We start from the raw sequence: 22,946 nt of genomic DNA on the forward strand, positions 1-22,946 counted from the left end.
TTGCTGAGATTTTATGCCCAGTGGACCACAGGACACTTTTATCTTGAAAACCAGTTTTCATAGATGCCTTCAGTGGAGCATTTTCCAGTCCTTCCCTGGCTCATGATATTGGTCTTCTCCAGGAGCTGCTCACCTGCTGTGAGGAAGGGAAGGGGGAGATTAAAGATGGCCTCGAGGTGATGCTCAGCGTGCCGAAGCGAGCCAACGACGCCATGCACCTCAGCATGCTGGAAGGTAATGGGCGCGTTGCCGTGGGCATCCGCACATCTCCACGGCCAGTGTCGGCAGATGGAGTTCTGGCTCCCTTCAATGGGAAGCAGCCACTCCACACTCTGACCTCCGGCCACACTCTGTGCCACTTACCTCGGGTTTTTGCTAACAAAGGAGTAAATGATGGCTGGATAGATTGAGCCCCCCCAGGATTACAGAACTGAAAAGAGCTCGCGCTTTCCCATCTTTATACCCATTGCCAGATCCTCGAACATAGTGGGGACCAGATACCTGCTAATGCAGTTAAATTTGGAATATTCCATGGTAAGGGAAAATTAGGTGCCTAAGTATGTTTAGAAATTATTATAGCAGTTACAGTTTCCACAGACGCTTCTGTTTTATAAAGCCGTTTCTGGGTTGGATTGCTTAGTTTTTATCAGGTTACCCAGAACTTATTTGTAAGAAATAATCAAATGTTTTCACTGGAGTATTTCATTAGTAACACTGAACAGTGATATCACGTGGATCCTAGGTAGACCTGGTATAGTAGAGGCCAGACAAGACCAACTTTTGCTTTCCTCCAAGGTCAAATGTGAAGCTTGTTGGGCAGCTCTTTGTGATCTCCTCAAGGCCTCGGGCTGTCTTCCAGCTCATACATCTCCTTCCTAGACGCTGGCCGGGTCCAGGAAGTTTCAGGACCACATTAGCATCCCCTTGAGGGGGAACTGGGGACAGAGGACAGGAAATCCTTAGATAGGCCGAGACTCCCAGTTGTACACATTGCCCTTCTCACTTGTCCAGAACAGCGGGTGCCTGAAGGCAAAGGAGGCTGCAAATGGAGTTCTTATCTAGAAGGGCCCTAGAGGGAGCTTCTGCTTTGGAGGAGAGTAGACATGGGTGGCAATGAGGAGCCTCTGCCCCGGCTAGGACTTTATTAAGTCCTTGGTGGCCACGTCTACAATGAAGACCAGTGCACAGCCGGGGTAAGGCTGCCTCGTGGGGGGTGGGGGGGCTCCAGGCTAAGGAGGGGGGGCAGAGGATACCCTCAAGAGGGAAGATCAGACAGGGCCACGGGGAGGGGCGGGCACTAGAGCAGTGTCTGGGGAGGGTGTTTGGCTTGGAAAGCAAAGGGATTCAGATGGAGGCTGGAAGGCGGGCAGCGGGGAAGCCATTCTGCATTCTGGGTGGACGGTTCCATGGAGGAGGGCTGCGAGTGACGGGGAAGGTAGGGAGTTACACCAGCTCCCAAGCGGTGTGAGTGCCAGCCAGAGGGGACAGGACTGAAAAGGGAAAGCTATGAGAAATCCTTGAATTTGGGTTGTTTTTTTTTTCAACATGAGAAAATATATGCAGTGGTGGTTAAGGAAGAATTAACCTTGGTAGGTCACCAATGCAGATTCTGGAGTCAGGGAGTCAAATGGGAAGTGGAATCTGAGGTTTAACTGACCGGCACGTTGCAGATGTGTTGAACTAGTAATAATGCTGTCCTGTGCATCATTTTTTAAAATTGATTTGCCTACTCTTTTTCATGTTGTAGGATTCGATGAAAACATTGAGTCTCAGGGAGAACTCATCCTGCAGGAGTCCTTCCAAGTGTGGGACCCAAAGACCTTAATTCGAAAGGGTCGGGAAAGACATCTCTTCCTTTTTGAAATGTCTTTAGTATTTAGTAAAGAAGTGAAAGATTCCAGCGGGAGAAGCAAGTACCTTTACAAAAGCAAACTGTTTGTAAGTACAGACATTCAGAATTATGAATATGCAGATAACATCATTGCGACCTTTTTGCGGGTGGAGAAAAATGACCGTTTCTTGCCTTCAGTTTAACCTTCCAAACTATCTGAAAATGTTGAGTCAGAATTGATTTCTTCAGTGACAGTCTCTGCTGCCCCCGAGGCCACTAGAGGGCGCACTGGAGATTCACGCGCGGAAAACTTGCTCTTAAATCCTGTAGCGTCTAACTGCAGGATAAGAAAATAGATGGGCACATTTAAACTGCCGATCTCCTGTGTTCATCCAGTGAGCGCTCACGTCATTACGATGAACTCTTATCCACAAGCATTGGAATATATTCAACCACGCATACTGGGCTGCTCACTAGATGAGTAATGGTGAGGTTTGTTTTTCACTAAAAATAAGGTTTTAAAAATAAATGCACAGAGCCGGGCATGGTGGTGCACGCTTATAATCCTGCATTTGGGAGGCTGAGACCGGAGAATCGGGGATTTGTGGAGGACAGCCTCAGCTACTTAGTGAGGCCCTCCGCAATTTAGTTTCAAAATAAAGAATAAAAAAAAAAAATAGGGCAAAGAGTATTGCTCAGAGATCAAATGCCCCAGGGTTCCATCCCCAGACCCGCAAAAAAAAAAAAAAAGCACATATAAATGTATGGCTCTTTATAATAAAAATTACTGGTTCTTTATAATAGCAAAATATCAGTTATTTATATTGGCAAAATATCATTATTAGAGAAAATAAGCCTGAGTACAGACAGACCCTGTGGTACTTGGCAGATCAGGGGTTGCACTTTCACCTTTGACCTACTGGTGTACAGAAACACGCCTGGTGCTGTTTAGTTCCTGCACGGCACGAGCCAGCCTGGCCTGCCTCTATAAAATGACATGTCTGCCATCAGAAAGGCCCGGAGCCAGGGAATCCTCCAGGTCCCCAGCATGGCTGTCTCCCTCAGGGTACCATCTCTCAGAGGACTGACAGCAGAATTGCTGGGCAAAGTTGCAGAGAGGAGGACCGGGAGGACGACTCACCATCTGAAAAAGATAGAAAATGCCACCACGTTTGGTTCCTTTATGACAGATATCTCATAAATAGAGATGATTTGGAACTTGGATACCATATACATTATATGTTTTTATGCTATTTATATGTATTAATCAATCAAACTTCCAAATATAATAAGTACACCCCGTAGTATGAAATCATAATAATAACCTAGAATTCGTCATTTCAGACTAAGGGTTTTCATCCATTCCTTTGGCTGACACCCTGTTGGAGAGTATCCTGTGGATCACAGATCACAGCTCACCCTTACATCATTTTAGGTCACATCTGAGTGGAAAGAGAAAAACGCAGCATTGCTGCCCAGTCATCTCACTAGCTTGCTGTAATCTGCCCTGAGAGACTGAGCAAGTCTTTTTTTTTTTTTTTAAAGCTGATACATCTTCACTTAATTTATCTTTTAAAAGCCAAGCCTCTGTCAGAGGCCCCCTTAGGGGCTTGCGATTATGAATCACTTCCTTTACTGAAGGGAGAAGGCATGGGGGTAAACGTGGCCTTGGCGGGGGACTCGAGATGCTGACCTCCATTCGTATGGATTCATGTTCTGCATATATCACACACACAGGGATTTTGTTTCTTACTCCTTAGGAGTACTGGTGAAGTAAGTGAGAATTAATGCCATTGATAAGAAATTGGAAAGTATCTGAACTGTTAAAACACTGTTTTAACGGAACAGTTTAACAGTTTTAACAGAACTGATATTTTGCTATTTTAAAGAACCAGTATTTCCTGTTATAAAGAGCCATACATTTATTTGCGGGTTTTTGTTGTTATTGTTGTTGTTGTTTTTGTTTTTTTGGGGGTTTTTTTGCAGGTCTGGGGATGGAACCCTGGGGCATTTGATCTCTGAGCAGCACTCTTTGCCCTATTTTTTTTTTTTTTATTCTTTATTTTGAAACTAAGTTGCGGAGGGCCTCACTAAGTAGCTGAGGCTGTCCTCCACAAATCCCCGATCCTCCCGTCTCAGCCTCCCAAAAGTTCATGGTGGCAGCCCTTTTCGAACCAAAAGAAGATTCACTTTATTGTTTATGAGGTTGAAAGTCGTCACCTCTTGATTTTCTGGATAGAAGGGCGATCGGATATTTGGGTTGCCGTCCTCTGATGTTCCGCATATTGCGATGTTTTGGCCTCTCCCCTAGAAGTGCTCGGAGCAGGCAGAGCAATCACGTGTGGGCCCAAAACAGAATTAACTCATGTTAACTAAGGTGAGGGTAAGATCACCTACTCGTGCAAAGAAAGTAGCTATAATCCGGCATGACCACAAGTAAGAAAAACAATTTTCTTTGTCTCTGTTCTGTATCCTGCCAGAATTTTGCTGTCATTTAATTATGTGATCCTCTTTTTTATCCAGACCTCAGAGTTGGGTGTCACGGAGCATGTTGAAGGAGATCCTTGCAAATTTGCACTGTGGGTGGGAAGGACGCCAACTTCAGATAATAAAATTGTCCTTAAGGTACGTTGGTTTAGAGCTGGGGATGTGATGTGTGGGGCTCTGGTTGAAACATGGAGGTTTCCATTCATTTTATTTGTCCTTTTTAGGTTGTTCTGTTGGGATTGGTGGCCAACACATACCTGCACACACACGCACACCGTGGAATAAATACTGTTTAGTGTTCTGGTGATTAAATAACTCAAGTTATATTTCTGCTTGCCTCCTAAAAGAATAAGTGAAGGAAGATCTTTGAAAACTCTTCCTGTTGAGCCCAGCATGGTGGTGCGCGCTTGTAATCCTAGCACTCAGGAGGCGGAGACCAGAGGATGGAGGACGGCCTCAGCTACTTAGCGAGGCCCTTTGCAACTCAGTGAGACCCTGTCTCAAAAGATAAGACACTAGCCGGGCGTGGTGGCTCACCTTGTAATCCCCGAGCTTGGGAGGCGGAGACAGGAGGATCACACTGGTTCGATGCCAGCCGCGCTGGCTTAAGAGACCCTGTTTCCAAATAAAAAATATATAAAATAGGTCTGGGAGCGTAGCCCGGAGAAGGGTTTCCAGGAACCCCAGTACCACAAAAAAAAAAAAAAAAAAAAGACACTAAAACATAGGGCTGGGGTGTAGCTCAGAGGTAGAATGCCCCAGGCTCTATCCCGGGTATCACAAAAACAAACAAACAACAACAACAACAAAAAAAAAACCCTCCTATTATTCTCGTCTTAGATTTAGTGGTTTCTACAAGAGATGCAGGAAGCCTCGGTGTGGGAGGAACAGGATACAGACCCACCATTCGGGCTGCATTTGGCCTGCGTTTCCATAGGACAAAAGGCCCCGGTGCCTTGGGGAGGGCCTTTGGCTTGTGAGGCCTTTGACAGGAAGTCATGGCCAATTGCTGGGCGTCTTCATGAGCTCCTCCAGTCTTTGTTTTCTAGTTTGGGGGCCAAGCAAAAAAGGGGATCCTATTTCAGAGACAAGGTTTCCAGGTGGTAGTTGCAGTCAGGATTGAACGGGGGTGGGGAGGGTATTTTATCTCCAAGCTACGTCCCTGGACTTTTTTATTTATTTGGAAACAGGGTCTCACTAGTTTGCTGAGATCCTCACTAAGTTGCCAAGGCTGGCCGTGAACCTACAATCCTCCTATCTCAGCCTCCCAAGAACTGGCATTCCAAGCGTGCACCACCTCGCCTGGCTTAGTTTTTAATTTTGAAACGAGGTCTCGCTAAGTTACTGAGGATCTCAGCAGGCTGCTGAGACTGGCCTAGAACCTGTGATCGTTCCTCTCAGCCTCTCAAGAACTGAGTTACAGATGTGTGCTACCATGCCTGGATTGACGCTGTTATTATCTAAAGTTCAAAAACACAAAGGATACTTTGGGGTATTTGGTTTTTGGAGAGGAAAATATCTTTGTATTTGAGCTATACTTTGATGATTACTAACCTAGCCTCGTAATGGCAAAGCTTTAAAGGTGTCTTATTTTTGTTGATGATGCTAGGAATCGGACCCGAGGGCGTCCTACTCTGAACTATACCCCAGCCCTATTTTATTTTTTTTTTTATTTTGAAACAGGGTCTCGCTAAGTTGTTAATGGCCTCCCTAAATCGCTGAGGTTGGCCTCGAACCTGTGATCCTACTGTCTCAGCTTCTAAATGCTGGAATTAGCCTGCACCACGGCCCCCGGCTATATGAGGGTGTCTTTTATAAGCTCCCCCCTTACTTCTGTGTTTGAGAAAGTGCAGATAGAACTTGTCTTTTTGAGCTGTCTGGAAAGACCATAAGTGTCTTCAGCATGTTTCGGAGAAGATTTAGCTAAAGATTTGTAGAAAGTTGGAGAGAAGCCAAAAGTGTAATGGGACTCTGCTTTGTGACCTTGCACATGAGCGACTGTGCCTCTTACGTGCCTTTTCATCTCTTTGGTATTCCCGCAACTCTTAAGAGTTGTCCATTTTGTTTCTCTGGTCTTCGTTCATCTGTTGCAATGACTTCTTTGCGGTAGATATGTGGGTTACCAACCCAGTGTGCTCTTGTTAGTCCTGACATGAAGCTTTGTAAAACAGCAATTGTACTGGGAGCTCAATTTCAGGTAAACTTTTCTAAGGTATAAAATTGTTATGTGTACTTGAGACCGTCACATTCCCAATCCATATAAAGTGTTTATCCAGATGACCAGTAGTGGCAGGTGCCAAAATGTGTTTCTAGAAATTGTGCCAGATACAGACTGTTTTCATTTAAGGACATAATTAAAATGCTCATGATAGAGTTGAAAAATAAGGTTTCCTTGGAGGCTTTACCAGACAAAAACTGTCTAGGGAATTCTGAGTAATGTCTTACCTGATTAAAGGGAATGCTGTGTGCATTAATTTCAGAGACTGCTCTGTGGTGTCGGTGGTAATGGTAGCTGGATGCTGGGGGAAGTGGCACTGTAATGAGGATGGGATAGAAGTGTGGTGTAGACTTCGATGGTGTTGACGAGGGTCTAAATGACGATGGTGTGGACAGTGGTGCCCGTGACAGCATCGATGGCGGTGACCGTGAACAGTGGTGAGGGTATAGAAGGTGGTGTGGAGATGGGGGGAGGCTCTAGGAGTAGGGGTGGAGTGGATGGTGGCCTAGGTTCTTCTGCAGTGGTGCTGATGGAGACGGTGGTGCTGGTGAGCGTGTGCCCGTGCCGTAGGTAGAGGCGGGATGGTGAAGGCCTACTAGTTGTAGAACAAGAAAATGGCCTTTTTTGATCTCGATAGTCTGGCAAGGAGAATTTTATTTCTGAATCCTTATTTGAAACACTTTGAGACTGCCCTTGAGTATAAAATAAAGTATTCCCTTCTCTTAGCCAACTGCTATCTTTTACTTGGTATTTGACTTACTTTTCTCTCATTAATTCTGAAAACTTGGCACCTTTTAATTACTTCCCATTAATGTAAAAATCAATTTGGCCAGGCATGGTTGGTGCAAGCTTGTAATTCCAGCATTCGGGAGGCTGAGACAGGAGGATCACAGACAGCCTCAGCTACTTAGTGAGGCTCTTTGCAACTCCGTGTGACCTTGTTTCAAAATAAAGAATAAAAAATGGTGCTGAGGGTGTACCTTGAAGGTAGAATGCCCCTGCTTTCATCCCCAGTACCGCAATCAATCAATCAGTCAGTTAATAAATAAATAAATAAATAAATAAATAAATAAATTTGCATGAGAATTTTCTTCATTTTGAACCATACTAACAGTTTTTCTCAGTCATTTCCAAACTACCAAATGTTCCTTCCCATATACTCCTTTTTATTGAATCTCCAAATCCTTGTTTGGTATTTAAGTTCCAAAAGTTTCCAAAATTTTGTTCTTCGTTTTATTCCCACTCACCACTTTAAAGCACTTTAAAGACATATCCTGCAGTTAACACATTTTATATAGCTAGTTACGAATTTCAATTTCTTTTCCAACATAGACTTTGGTTTTCTATTCTCCAAAACAAGGTTCTCAGTGAGAAATGTTGGGTCCCCTCCCTTTATGAGCTCATCTGTGATTCCACGGACAATTACTTTAATCATTTAAAGGGAATTGTGCTTATATCATAGGAGGGGATGTTTTTCATAAGGAAATTAGAAAACTGTTGCTAAGGCCCAGAATCTATCAAAAAGGGGGGGGGGGGCTCCTTTGGGGCCCAGCACAAAAAAGAAGTGGAAAAATGATGCCATGTGAACTCACTTGATAGATGCTTATTGAACTTCTCTCCGTGCTCTTTCCAGAGAACATTTCCCCAGAGTTGTGATAGGACTGAGATAAATGCAGAGTAGGAAATGGGCAGCCAGTGACTTGGTGGCCTGGGCACATTCCTTGATGCGTTCATGCCTGAGTTCCTCTTGATCGGGCAGGTGACAGAGGCCTCTGAAAGGCCTTGTGGGAGTGAAGAGGAGACCCTGCCGGGGCCTCCCCTGGCATGGGGAGGACCGCAGCCCATCCCAGGGGTCGCGCACATGAGGCGCAGCGCTGGGCGTTCGTTCACATCCCTCCTGACCAGCGTGTAGTTTTACGATTAACTAGTCTCAGTGATGTTCTAATTTGGGAGGGGCTGTTTTTATATCTCCCCAAAGGCTGGTTTTGGTTTTTTTTTTGTTTTTTGTCTTTTTGGTACTGGATATGGAACCCAAGGTCATTCTACCTCCAAGCTATACCCCCAGCCCTATTTTTCATTCTTTACTTTGAAACAGGGTCTCACTGAGTTGCAAAAGGCCTCACTAAGTAGCTGAGGCTGTCCAAGCACCGCAGTCCTCCTGACTCAGCCTCCCAAATGCTGGGATTACAAGCGTGCACCACCACGCCTGGGTTTCCAAAGGCTGTTTAAAGTGTTTGGGGCTAGAGAATAATGGCTTAGTGCAATGGTCAGAAGGGCAGTAACATGCATGCTATAAAATATCATTTTGATGCCGGGCGTGGTGGTGCACGCTTGTAATCCCCGCGCTTGGGAGGCGGAGACAGGAGGATCGCGCAGGTTCGAAGCCAGCCGCGCTGGCGTAAGAGACCCTGTTTCAAAAATATAAAATAGGTCTGGGAGTGTAGCCTGGAGGTAGAAGGGCTTCCAGGAACCCCAGTACCACCAAAAAAAAAAAAAATATATCATTTTGATGGAAATGTTTCCAAAGTGAGGCATTGGGGGAGGCAGGTTAGACAGGATGCTGTTGCTTGTCTGCTGATCATTTCTTTGAACATGGGGAGCTGGGGGAAACGCGGGAGACGGGGTGAGTTAGCACAGGGTGTGGAAAGAAAGGCCCTGCCGGGTCCTGAACAGCTCGACCTCTCCTTCAGGCTTCCAGTATCGAGAACAAGCAGGACTGGATAAAGCACATCCGCGAGGTGATACAGGAAAGGACCATCCACCTGAAAGGAGCCCTCAAGGAGCCCATTCACATCCCCAAGACAGCCCCGGCCACGAGACAGAAGGGAAGGAGGTGAGTGTGCCTGGAGGGGGGACGAGGCAGCAGGAGCGAACCACTGTTCAAAGAGAATGTTGCTCCAGTACTCGGAGAAGCAGACTGCACAGTGCTCTTTCTGTGCGACATCATGCTTAGCGATGACACTGAAAAGAAAAGAAGCCCCGTTGCTTTGAAGTGAAGGGGAGGCGGCCTGCAGACCCCTCCGCGTGCTCCCGTGCCCAGCCTAGTACCCGTGTGTGCCGCGTGCCTGAGGCCTCAGCCGCCTTATGGGGCACCCAGACAGTTGTGGTTTTCACGCCTGAAATGGAAGTAATCCCAGCAGGCATGTTTTATTATGATGAGAATTCAGTGGGCTGATATGTAATAGCCACTTAGCACCGTGCTGGGCAAAAAGCTCATACTCAGTACAGAGTGATTTATCACAGTTAATATAATGTTGGGCCAGGTGTTGTGGTATGTGCTTATAAGCCCAGCATTTGGGAGTCTGAGACTGTAGGATCGCGGTTCGCGGACAGCCTCAGCTACTTAGCGAGGCCCTTTGCAACTCAGTGAGACCCTGTTTCAAAAAATGGTATATATATATATATATATGTATGTATGTATTTATTTATATATATTACATGTGATATATATAATGTTGGCCCTAGAATGTCACGTAGGCTGACCTGCTCCTCGTTCAGCAAATCCGTTCTCTCTCCAGTAACTGAGAGGTGATCTTTACTGGCTCAGCAGTGTCAGGAATTGAAAGTTTCTTTGTGCCACCAGGGATGGAGAGGACCTGGACAGCCAAGGAGATGGCAGCAGCCAGCCTGACACAATTTCCATTGCCTCCCGGACATCTCAGAACACGCTGGACAGTGATAAGGTAGGCCGTCGCCCGCACCTTCTGTGGGAGGCTGCGTTGGCGTGAGTCCAGGCAAAGCTTCTCCTTTGTGTCTGCACGTGGTGGTTTTGTCATTGGTTTTTTCAGCGCGTCGTCATGTACCGAGAGGGGTGCCAGGGCCACACAGTCAGGGCGAGCTGTTGGAGGGGCTCTTCTCGGCCCAATCAGTCACGTGGTTTCTCATCAGGATATTCAGAGGCAGTGTGCTAGAGCTTTTTATTTTCTTATTTTATTTTCTCAGCAGAAAAATCTACTATTTAAATAAAACCAGCCAAGTAACTTGGTACGCACCTGTAATCCCCATACTTGAGAGACTACGACTGGAGGATTACAAGGTTGAGGCCAGCCTCAGCAAATCAGCAAGAACCCCAACAACTTAGTGAGACCCTGTTTCAAAATAAAAAGGGATAGAGGTGGAGCTCAGAGGTAGAATGTCCCTGGGTTCAATCCTCAGTACAAAAAAAAAGTATCTAGAACCCCAGCATATAAGATTGGCGCTGCTCTGTTGAAGCAGGAATGCTGGCCGGTATCCTCCATATTGGCCCTAAGGTGCCCCCCAGAACGGGGGCACAAAAACAGAACACACGGCCTGGAATTAGCCGCAGCAGCGATGATTGCTGGAAGGCCAGGACTGATTTCTATGAGAAAACATTTATGTAGGTATACCTTGTTCAAATGGGGCCAAGAGCATCCCATGTCTTGATATAATAATAATAATAATAGTAGTAGTAATAATAACAACAACAACAACAACAAATAAATGGACAACACAATTTGGCATCCTGGGTGTGTGTGATGGGCAAAATACCAGAAGAGTCCTGTGTCACAGGCCAGTGGAGAAGTTTATCTTGATGAATCTTCTATTCCTCCCGAGATGAACGTCTGTCTGTTCTATTTTGGGAATGCTAGATCGAGTTTCTTTGGATTTGACAATAAACAGGGGTTTTATTTAAACTGCGGTCATTTCATAATTGCTGCATTTCTCGCTCCCCGCGGCACGCTGCACTTTGTCACCGAGGCCTGAGTCGCGTTGGTGAGATGTGGGGCGGGGTCTGCCGTCACCAGCATCCCACAGCCCGCAGCCTGAGGGAGGAGCAGCGCCCTGGCCTCCCTGTCTCAAGAAATGACCTCTGCAGAGATGGCCCCGTGCTAGGAGGCTTATTCTGATGGCCTGGCTCAAAGTCCCAGACTGATCATTTCTCACTCAGCTTTACAGAATCCGTGGTATTTGATGTTGTAGTTTTCAGGACAGAAGAAAGTAGATAGAAAGTACTGCTCCGCTACGATGATTCCATTTTTTAAAATTCTCCTAGTGTGAGTAATTAGGGTTTTTTTTCAGTCTACTTTTTTATATTTATTTATTTATAACAGTACTGGGGATGGAACCCAGGGGCATTCTACCTCTGAGCTACACCCCCCTGCCCTATTTTTTTTCTTTATTTTAAAACGGTCTCACTGCGTCGCAGAAGGCCTCACTAAGTAGCTGAGGCTGTCCTCGAACCGCGCTCCTCTGGTCTCAGCCTCCCGAATGCTGGGCTTACAAGTGTGTGCCCCCACGCCGGGCTTCACTCTACTTTTTGAGTCTACTAAATAGGAAGTCCTAAAACTTAGAGTGGTAGCAGAAGAGGACTGGAAAACTAGAAGAATATCTCATTTAATCTTTTTCAAGGCCTATGTATTAGCATTAAACAGATATTTATTTCTTGCCAGGTAGTAATAAGATACCAGGTAAATGACTTGTTTGGACATGTGGTACCCATGAGCATTGCTCCCCGGAGCCCCACCCCATCGCCATTTAGTTTAGAAAAAATATAATTTGAACTCGGAGACATTTTGTTAGAGTAATATTGATTATTTGGGGTGTCTTTGTTTTGTTTTCAAATAAACAAGTAATCAAGTTACCTAGTCAGTTTGTATGAGATTGCCCCCTGGAAGGAGGGTCAGACAGTATTTGCTGAGTGTGGGGGGAGTGGCCGCTCACAGCAGTCATTTCACAGGCTCTCTTTGAGAATCAGGCCCCCAAGTTCATTATCCTTGCAAAAGACCCTCTATTGGATCTACTCTGAGCTTACCCTAGAAGAGAGTTTAAAAGTTCATAATCAGCTGGACCTGGTGGTGCACACCTGTAACCCCAGTCCTTGAAAGGCTGAGACAGGAGGATCAGAGGCTCGAAGCCAGCCTCAGCAGCAGAACTCTTTAAAGGCTGGAGGTATAGCTGGGAAGTAGAATTCAACCCTTAGCACGAAAAGTACCCAGAAGTAGGTTCAGCTCCCAGTACCAAAATAAATAAAAGTCGTGATCGATCAAACAATCGTTAGAGTGGAATTACCAAGGAGGTGAATGTGAAGGGGACACCTAGGACGGCTGGTGAGATTTTTCTGGAGGCTGATGCAGGAAGCAAGATGGCTTTCAGGCAGTGTCCTGGCACGTGTGTGGCCGTGGTGGACGGGCGTGCCCTGCACTCCAGAGGCGTCCTGAGTCTCCAGCTCGTGGGTGTGAGATGGTGTCCAGTGCTGCACCTGCTCTCCCCACCCATCTCTCATGCCCAGGGGAGCCATCCCTAAGGTATGGGCCAGACTGGAATTCACAGGAGGCTTCCACAAAAATAAGACTCTCTCCTGGAATCAGGGATAGTAAAACTAGTACTACTTCAGTCTGTTAGGATAAGATTGACTTCTGTGAACTTGGGAGTATTGTAAACTCTGTTTTACCCAATGCGAGAGGAAGAAGAAATCACTATCAGAAAAGTACAGGTGGGCAGAGTGAATCATTTTAACCTGGGAATCTACTGGGATATTAGAATTTAAAAGAACTGCCCTTGAAATATTTTAACTGCGACGATTATTCCCCAATTTCCTTTTACCTCAGCGACGGTATGTTCTTTCACGAAATCCCTGAAGGAGCCGGGCATGGTGGTGCACGCACGCTTGTCATCCCAGCATCCGGGAGGCTGAGACTGGAGGATCGCGGACAGCCTCAGCTACTTAGTGAGGCCCTCTGCAATCCAGTGAGACCCGGTTTCAAAATAAAAAATAAAAAATAGGGCAGGGGGTGTAGTTCAGAGGTCGAATGCCCCTGGGTTCCATCTCCAGACCCACAAAAAAATAAGAAAGAAAGAAAGAAAGAAAGAAAGAAAGAAAGAAAGAAAGAAAGAAAGAAAGAAAGAGAGAAAGGAGGGAGGGAGGGAGGGAGGGAGGGAGGGAGGGAGGGAGGGAGGGAGGGAGGGAGGGAGGGGGAAAGGAAAGGAAAGGAAGGAAGAAAGAAATCCCGGAAGGGCTGCTATGAGGGCCGCTTCCTCCTGGTGTCCTAGGGAGTGGCGACCATGCACTCAGAGACACTCACCCCAGCTTTCAGTAGTAAGTACCACAGAATAATGGCACTCGAGGTTGTTCTTTTTTGGGAGGAAGGGCCGATGGAACTCAGGGGCATTCTACCTCTGAGCTACATCCCCAAGCCCCTTTTTATTTTTTTGTTTTGAAACTGGGTCTTGCTAGGTTGCTGGGTCTTGCTCAGCCTGCCAAGGACTGGGATCACAGGCCTGTGCCACCACGCCCAGTTGATTCTCTACTTGTAGGATTTCTTTGGGTCATCGCCGTTTGTGCTTCTCTGGTAGAACATTTCAGGGCCCATAGGTGATTCAAGACAATGTAAAGCCGGGCGCGGTGGCGCATGCTTGTAATCCCAGCATTCGGGAGGCTGAGACAGGAGGATGGGGGTTCGTGGACAGCTTCAGCTACTTAGGGAGGCCCTCTGCAACTCAATGAGACCGTTTCAAAATAAAGAATAAAAATAAAAATAGGGCTGGGGTGTAGCTCAGAGGTAGAATGCCCTCTGGGTTCCATCCCCCATACCGCAGGGTTAAAAAAAAAAAAAAAAGATAGCTAAGGAGAACGTAGAGAATACATTTTGAGATCAGGAACCGCGCCGGGCCCTGAGTCACGCTTTCTCAGCCAGAAGCCTCTCATCTGCAGTGACAGCAACCGTGGATGTGTCTCGAGGTCCCCTCCGCCCTCCACGCTGCCGCGGCCCCGATGACTCTGGCAGATGGGTCTGGTGAGGAAAGCTGTTTCATGACATTCTGCCTGCTTGACTTAATTTATGAAGGCTGTTATGAGTTAGTCGTTATCATGGAATTTGGTTCCATTTCAGAAACTGGGTGGGGGACGTTTTTGACTCAGCCTCTTGGAGAGTTCTGAGGGGATAAAGTCATCTGCCAGAGCTGTTAGTAATTCTCAGAGGAGACACAAAAGGTCTTGGCGAGTCTGTTAATAAGGAGGGCCGGAAGACACCCACTTTCCAGGGAACGGGGTCAGCAGTGTTCATGGGGCGGTCAGGACCCGAGCTGCATGCTGGACAGCACAGCTCCTCCTTCGAGAACATCATTTTTAAAACACGCCGTCCCTTTGTTCCAGACGCAAGTTTAGCACCAATCCTTGCGGATATTCATGGGACTTAGATAAAATGATCTTATAAAAATGCAGCTTGAGTTCCAAGAGCATCAAGTGCCTTCCATGTTCTTATCTCACCGGCGCTGAGCATCCCCGGCGGCCGGGAGGAGCGCGCCGGGCCGCGGGGCACCAGGAGCCAGGGCGCAGTGTGGAGCCGTCATCCATCACTTCCCGTGCCTTATTTCTCAGGAGAGCTGCGTTCAGCAGAATGTCTTTAGTATTTATAAGGGGCCGGTTGTTTTGTAGTTGTTAAGGTGTCGGTGATGGTCATGGGGCTGTGCTTCCTCTGACTTTGCCTTTTACATGCAGGGTTTGCCTTTGTAGCTCTGTCTTTTGAATTCAAGCTTTTTACAGTTCCTAGCTCACTCCAATTCATGTTTATAGCCCACTCGAGGAAGCTTTCTGAGGGAGTAACGTGCCTCAGTACAGCACTCACTAATTCTTTTTCTTTTTTCTTTGATTTGGTGGGGAATACCAGGGACTGAACCCAAGGACATTCTACTTCCAAGCTACATCCCTAGCCCTATTTTTTTTCTTTTTAAACAGGTCCTCACAAGGTTGATGAGAGTCTCACTGCTTGCTGAGGCTGTCCTCAAACCTATGATCTTCCTATCTCAGCCTCAGGCAGGTGTGCGCCACCACAACCAACTTTACTAATTCTTTTGTGAATGAAATGTTGATAATGGGAAACCACTGAATTTGAAAACTTTTTTTCATAGATTTTTAATATTGTAGTTTCATGATGGTAAAAAGCCTTTAACATAAATTTGGTTTTCCTTTATTTTATTTATTCTACTTTAGTTTTGATATCAGGGAGTGAACCTAAGGAAATTCCACCTCTAAGCTACACTCTCCAGCACTTTATTTATTTATTTATTTATTAGCAGTACTAGGGATGGAACCCAGGGGCATTGTACCTCCAAGCTACAGCCACAGCCCTATTTTTTTAGGCTTTTTAATTTTGAAACAGACTCTCACTAGGTTGCTGAGAGTCTCAGTAAGTTGCTGAGGCTGGCTTCGAACCTACAATCCTCCTGTCTCAGCCTCTCAAGTACTGGATTACAGGCCACCATGCTGGGCAAAACTTTGCCATGTTAACCACTTTCAAGTTCTCACAGATTCCTTTGTGTACTTCTAGTTCATAAAGGCTTATCGCAGTTGTTTTCTTTCAAAGTCCGAGCCACAGAGTTGAACAAACGTTTCCCTTTAAACTTGGCCTTACATAAACCAGTGTGGGCGTCGGGTGAACCTGGGAGTCCTGTTGTTCACGCGAAAGCTGCAGCTAATAAGCCCAGTCTCTGAATTGCCCAGCAGCAGTGGGAACCTGGGTGTAGCCGCATTCATTCCAGGTATTGTGCTGACTGCCTATGGTTGCTTTCTTGTAACCATTGCCAGTAATGGAGCCAGACCCTCTAATCTCCTTTACCAAGTAATCATTTTTTGGTCTACCCCGTGTGAAACCTTTGGGAAACTGCGTGAGTCTTTTGTAAAGTTTCTGAGTGATTGAATGTAGTGGGCTGGAGGGTATGGCTGTTCACAAGCGTTGATACACTTTGTTCTTTAGGGGAAATGGCTTTTATCAAACCACGTTCCCCCTTCCCTTTCCAGTTGCTCTCAGAAAATTGGCCAGATCCCACCTGCAATTGATCTGCAGCACATTAGCCTTGGGTTCTTGAAATCGAATCATCTGTGGAAGGACTGTGCCGCCCCCTCTCCCATTCTAAAAGAGCCCCCTCCTCTTCAGAGAACTTGCCAAGAATTTATCTGAGCTTGGTGATTCAAGCCAGGTGTTTGCTGTGGACTATCAAGAAATACATGTTTCTGTAACATAAAACTGCCTCATTACAGTCCAGCAGGATGAGCGGGTCCACCACGGGAGAAGTCCCCAGCCGTGGGTCTGTTCTAGTTAACATTGCTAACAGTTTCAAGAAGGGCCACCATGTTCCCTGGGTTCTTTGGAAAGTCAAAAAAGGAAAATTTGGCTTTTTGTGGTGAGTGGTTGAGGATTCATAAGCCTGTGACCAGGGATATGAATTCTTCTGTAGGAAACGTAGCAGGCTAGTTGGCTTTCAGTCACTCTGGAGGAGAATCAGATGAAGGAATACTAGTTGGATTGTGTGAGTTTGGGGCGTCCCGTGTAGCCTTCAGAGTGCAGCGACCTGGACCTTGGGAGACACGTCATTGGTGGTATCTTTAGCCCATGGTCAAATTAGGCTGTCTCACTGTCTTGCGTATTAGCCACTGTATTAACATTTTTGAGGTAAAAAGCTAAAGTATTTTCAAAAGACTCTTCTGATGTGAGTTTAGATTACAGAAGGGAGCCCATGATAGGTAGAAATCGATAACATATGCAAATGTGAAAAGGATGCCCTGGAAACTTTCATAAAATATGGTTGGAAAAGTGAAATTTTAAACCGAATAAATGAAATCCTACCAGCCCAGTAATGAAGTTGGGTCACTGGGGACAGAAACATCCCTGGGGCGAGTAATACCTCTACATACTTAAGGACGTGGTGGCGCACACTTGTAATCCCAGCATTTGGGAGACAGACAGGATTGCAGGTTCAAGGCCAGCCTCAGCTACTTAGGTGAGGCTCTTTGCAACCCAGTGAGACCCTGTTTCAAAATAAAGAATACAAAATAGGGCTGGGGGATATAGCTCAGAGGTAGAATGCCCCTGGGTTCCATCCCCAGTACTTCAAAAAAAAATGCATATAGTAGGTTATCTGAACTTATTTTAGTGAGGACTTTAATTTTTCTTAAAAAGCAGTAATGATTATTCGAACTGCTTCCTCAAACTGTAATTACAGATCTCCTATTTTAAAAAGTCTTTTTTAAAAATTAACAAACCTGGTTGTAAAGAGATGTTTTGTAGCAAGAAGTTCATAATATGTAAATGTGAACATTGAGACAGAAATCCACAGGACAGCTCTTCTTTGGTGGTAAAAAAAAAAATTCTCATTCGTTTTTTAATGGTTTGGTTCTCATCTGTTCTTGGGAGTAAAACCAGTTGACTGAGAGATAAGTTTTTTTTTTTAACTGATCATTTTAGCACTGTTTGAAATATCATTTTTGCGTTGGATTTTCTTAACAAGTGCTGGAAAGCCTATAAATTTTTTTAACTCAGTATATGGTTCTTTGTCAGAACAGGCTTGATTTTTTATTTCTTATGCCCTGTCAAATACACAGATGTTTCCAATCATTTTTGGTAACTCTGTAAGGAACTAAAAAACAAAAACAAAAAATCAATGCCAGAAATGAAGTCTAGCTTAATTCCCTTCCTGAGTAGACCCCCCTTCCCACCCTCCCCCCACCCACCAAACGCATCCTTGGCTTTGAGCCCTCTGGAAAGTTAGTAAGACCCTGAAGAACAGGCAGGCCAGGGGCTGGGGTGAGGGAGTGTCCTTCCCCGGCGGCTCTGGGGGCTACGGGGGGAGCATAGGGCAGCCAGGAGGGACTGAGCAAGAGAGCAGTGGCCCCAGGTCGCCCCAGCAGGCCCCGAGGCTTCCCAGGGGTCACTTACTGGCCCTGTTTTCCCCGGGACAGGAAGCCTTGCTCCTCTCTGTTACAGGGATTCGCTGCTTGTACAACGTGGGGGCTCTGCGAGGAAAATTCTTTTCCAGACTCTGCGTTTGGCCTTTCAACAGTTGTCCAGAGAGGTGTGAGGTCTGGAACTGTGGGAGGAGACTGAACTCTTGGAAATTGGCTTTGTGGCCTAGCAGAGAAGGGTCTTTGTTCGACTTTAGTGCTTCATCGTGGAAGAGTTTGGGTTTGCTCTTTGGGGTTGTCTAGCAGGCATGTGTTTCTTATTCTGAATCTCTAAACTTTTCTCTTAAGAGACAGGCTGTTAGAACAGGAGGTGGCTGAGAGCACAGAGCGTGCTAGAGGGCAGCAGACAGTCCTCAGTTTGGGGGTGGCCCAGGACTCAGCCCGGAGGACGTGTGGATTCCCTGTTCTCCAGCGCCTTTGTGGCCAGCAGATGCCGAGCATCGGGCAAGGAGGGCGCTTAGCAGGAGGCCAGGCCCCTCCCTCCTCTCCGTCCTCAGAGACTCCTCCTTTCACCACGGCCCTCACGATCTGTCTGCTAATGCCTGTCAGCGGCAGGGATGCACAGACCAGATCAGTAGTGACCAGAAGGCCAGGCCCTGTGTGACACCCGAGCACGCTCCGCTCGTGCAGCTGCAGAGGAGAAGCCATGTTTGTTTCTGTCTTTCAGCTGTGTTGCCTTCATCATTAGAGTAAAATCTTTTACACCTCGGCAAGTGTTCGAATACTGTGTGATGCGGAGCACGGACAGAACGTAAGACAAGTCTTAAGGTCACTCCCTGTCCAGCAAGTGCTTCATGCAAGCCACGTGCCTGCTGTGGTCGGCACCAAGGGCTGCTGGTGACCATCGCCAGTCCCGTCTCTGTCCCCACGGACTGGCCAAGGAAGGTTCACAGGAGAGTGCCACAGAGCCGAGACGAAGGCAGAGACACACACGCGCGCACACACACACACCAAGACCTGGGCCATTTCGTAATTGAAGTACACACTGTGTAGAACAAAGTGTGAGGTTGGCAGATGTTGGGAGACTTCCCAGGGGCGTGGGTGGGATGCTTAGGGAGACATGAGGCCCTGTGCGCCCGGGGAGCAGATGGGCCCTTCTGGCTGTGGAGCTTAAGAGTCTGGCAAGGCAGGTGGGGACCTGCTTGTGGGGCTGAGTCCTCTGCCGGAGGTTTTGGAACAGAAGGAGCCCATTTTGAAAAAGTCACCCTAGCAGCAGTGTTTGGATGGCTAGGAAGGTGACCTTGGAGTTAGTCAAGGAGCATACTTAGAAGGTCGCTGCAAAAGCCCTCGTCAAGTGATGGGGGGGCCTTCAGAAAAAGGTGATCAGAAAGCCGCCCGGGGTCTGCCTCAGCGTTCAGAACAGGAGCCTGCTGGAAGCCGGGGAGACTAAGACATTCCACCTCCCTCCTCAAAAAGTGGAATGTACTCTCTGGGCGTGGTGACGCACACTTGTAATCCCAGCATTCGGGAGGCTGGGACAGGAGGATCGCAGTTCTCAGACAGCCTCAGCTACCTAGTGAGGCCCTTTGCAACTCAGTGAGACCCTGTTTCAAAATAAAGAATAAAAAGTAGGACTGGGGGGATAACTTGGAGGTAGAATGCCCCTGGGTTCCATCCCCAGTACCATACCACAAAAAAAGAAAAGAAAGTAGAATGTACTCATTTTTATTTATTTACTGGCAATGAACTAATAAAAATTGCTTCAAAGCTACTTAGGGGATTATTGTGAAATGAGATAATAAAATGGGATCAAGTGTAAGAATGGGAAGGAGCTGTCATTCGTTGACGTGTAGTGATACCCTCACCAAAGAGAGAAGCCCGGAAGAGAAGCTCTGGCAGCAGCGCAGCCAGGCCCCGGCCTGCCCGTGTGAGAGGGACAGGGACGTGCAAGGGGACCGGCAGACCACAAGCCCGGGCTGCCGGCCGTGCATCCTGGGAGAAAGCTGAGGGATGGTTGGGGAGCCCACGCAGTAGAATGGTGGCAAAGCAAGAGAGACAGGCTGGGGACAGCCTGAGGCCGGGGAGCTGACATCAGGATACAGTGCAGTAGGGAATTAGTGCGCTGAGCCCATGCCCAGGAGCTTACAGTCCCATGGAAGACACACCAGGGTGCAAGCCGCACAGCCAGTAGTGACAAGAAGGCCGTGTCCTGGGGCACACCCAGAGGTCACGGAGGGTGTCCCCTTAAGGAATTCATTCATTCAGGGAATAAATTGATTGTTTCATTTGGCAGAAAATGGAAGGGACTGTGGTGAGAGGGTTTCCCAGCTGGAGAATTAGCACAAGCAGATGTGGAAAGGCCAGGAGATGGGCCTGCAGCCCGAGGGCTGAGGACCGGCCCAGCACACCAGGGTAGCAGTGTCAGGATGAAGGGCAAGCTGTCAGAACTTCCAGATCCTCAAAAAGTGATATATGTTCATTTCTAAACTTACAGCAATCAAATAAACCCTGCTTCCAGCTACCTAGGAGGTTATTGTGAATTATGATACTGTGGGGTAAAATGCAAGAGCGGGAAGGGGCGCAGTGTGCCAAGGATGGGCGGCCCGGGGTCACCGGCCCTTGCCCTTTCCGTCTCCATCTCTTGACGCTGCTGTCCCCCTGATCCACGAGCCGCACACTCTACAGGAGGGGGTGCTCCGGCACCACGTCACACGAACTTTGCGATAGGACTTTGACCCCTGTTATCATCATATTTCACAGCGATCCCCTAAGTACCTTTTAGACCATGCTTAATGGTCTGCTGTATGTAAAAAAATAAATAAATAAATAAAATGAGGGTATAGCACTTTTTGAGGATGGAGAGAAAATAGCTCAGGTCCAAAGAGATTTGAAAGCTCATGAAAAGCCACATTTAGTCTGACGATGAACCCCTTAGAACATTGGAGCCGTTGATGAAGATGTGAGAAGTATATGGAACCATCCGCATGACCCCCAAGGGATCATGCAACGCGGGAGAGTGCGACCCGTGCCTCTCCCTCGGGTGGCCGGGCGGGCCTTTCTTCAGCCCCACTGAGGAGTGGGAGGCGCAGTTCCTGGCTGAGTTCGCGGCCCTGCCGGTGACGGCCAGTGGCTTGTGTGCTGACCTGTCCCTCTTCCTATGTGCCTCCCTAGCTCTCCGGCGGCTGTGAGCTGACGGTGGTGATTCACGACTTCACGGCCTGCAACAGCAACGAGCTGACGATCCGGCGCGGCCAGACAGTGGAGGTCTTGGAGCGGCCGCACGACAAGCCCGACTGGTGCCTGGTGCGCACCACTGACCGCTCCCCCGCCGCCGAGGGCCTGGTCCCCTGCGGCTCCCTGTGCATCGCCCACTCCAGGAGCAGCATGGAGATGGAGGGCATCTTCAACCACAAAGGTAGGAATCGGGAGGGCTGAGGGGAAGGACCAGGAGCCTGGTCTGCCCACCACTGCCTTCCAGTATGCACAGTCCTCCTGGTGGGCGAGCCTTCGTCTCCCTGGGCATTTCTCGTCCACCAGGAGCTGAAGAAGAAATGAGAATTTCACCCATTACTCAGAAATGATAAATGATCTTATTTCCCAGAGTAGTGGAGTAAGAGAGCACATCAGCTCAGAGGAGGAGGAGTTTCTGAATTTGGGGGATCCGTGCATCCTTCGTAAATGGAGAGCAATGAGAAGTCAGGACTGTCCTTCAGATGTAAATAGGGAAGTACTCAGTAAGAGAAGTGGGGCCTCACTCAGCTCTCCTCAGTCACGGTACCACCAGGAAGACTCTCTTGTTAGCCTTAATTCCAGAAGGTCAGACATGCAGTTCTGAGAGTGTAACACTCCATTCTGTAACTACAGAAGCAAAGGGATCACAGGCAGCCCACACTCCCCGCTACCTGCGAGGAGAGGCGGGGGAGCTGGCCCTGGAGGTCCCTGGGCAGCTCTCTGTGGGCTCTGCAGCTGACCAGACACGTGGCTTTGGAAGAAACGCTGCTAAGCGGAAATAACAGGGCCTTTGAGCGAAGAGGCCTTGGGCTTGCTAGGTGACTACCGTGCTGGCAGCTGGAGTTGAACTCTGCCTGCGTGTGCATGTGGAGGAGCCAATGACAGGCTCCTGTGGAGAGCATGACAGTCTTTATGCCAGATGTCCTCTCGTAACAGCCATGAGACAGATGTGGCCGCCGAGTCCTTGAAGTGTGGATTGAGGCATAAAATATGCTAGATTTTGTTTAAAAAATACAGTGCCGTTATTTTACAGTTATTACATGTTGAAATGATAATATACTTTAGAGTGGGTTACATAAAATGTATTAAAATTACTTGTCTTTTTTTTTTTTTTTACTCCTTAAAGCATGGCTAGAAGAAAAATTTGGTTTATATGCAGCTTTTATTATATTTCTTTTGGACAGTGCTGGCCTAATCTTTATCTTAGTGAAAAGCAACTTGAGACTTTCAGCCCTGAAAAGAATCCCTGGTCTGTAGCTTCTAGAAGAGTGCAGAGTAGGCAGCATCGGTATGTTGCTCGTCCTCCTATGATACTGGTGAGTGGAAGCTCTTCCGGATCCGGTGTGCAGTCAGCTTCCCCTTCCTGAGAGAATGTCGCTGTGCCCCGCCACATTCGTTCTTCCCTTCCCTTCCCTCTGCCTCCTCACACGCGTGGCGACACAGCCAGAGCGTCCCCAGCTGCTGCGGGTTAGTCATTCCCTTAAGCTAAATGAAGCTGCGCCGGATGCAGCTCCTGATTAGCTCACCTCGTTAATTATAGG

At 47.4% G+C, this 22,946-nt stretch overlaps 1 protein-coding gene across 1 annotated transcript in view; it reads left to right on the forward strand.

Annotated features, from left to right (window-relative positions):
- TRIO (trio Rho guanine nucleotide exchange factor) overlaps window positions 1-22,946 on the forward strand; it is a gene marked incomplete at both ends in the record, with an annotated part of 341,738 nt that overhangs the window by 238,505 nt on the left and 80,287 nt on the right. The window contains 6 exons of the mRNA XM_080704883.1: window positions 123-234; window positions 1,748-1,938; window positions 4,355-4,456; window positions 9,227-9,369; window positions 10,120-10,219; window positions 21,346-21,589. Coding sequence (XP_080561009.1) covers window positions 123-234; window positions 1,748-1,938; window positions 4,355-4,456; window positions 9,227-9,369; window positions 10,120-10,219; window positions 21,346-21,589 — 892 coding nt within the window. The remainder of the gene's footprint in view (window positions 1-122; window positions 235-1,747; window positions 1,939-4,354; window positions 4,457-9,226; window positions 9,370-10,119; window positions 10,220-21,345; window positions 21,590-22,946) is intronic.

This window comes from Muscardinus avellanarius (assembly GCF_963383645.1).
Source record: "Muscardinus avellanarius genome assembly, chromosome: 1".
NCBI lineage: Eukaryota > Metazoa > Chordata > Mammalia > Rodentia > Gliridae > Muscardinus > Muscardinus avellanarius.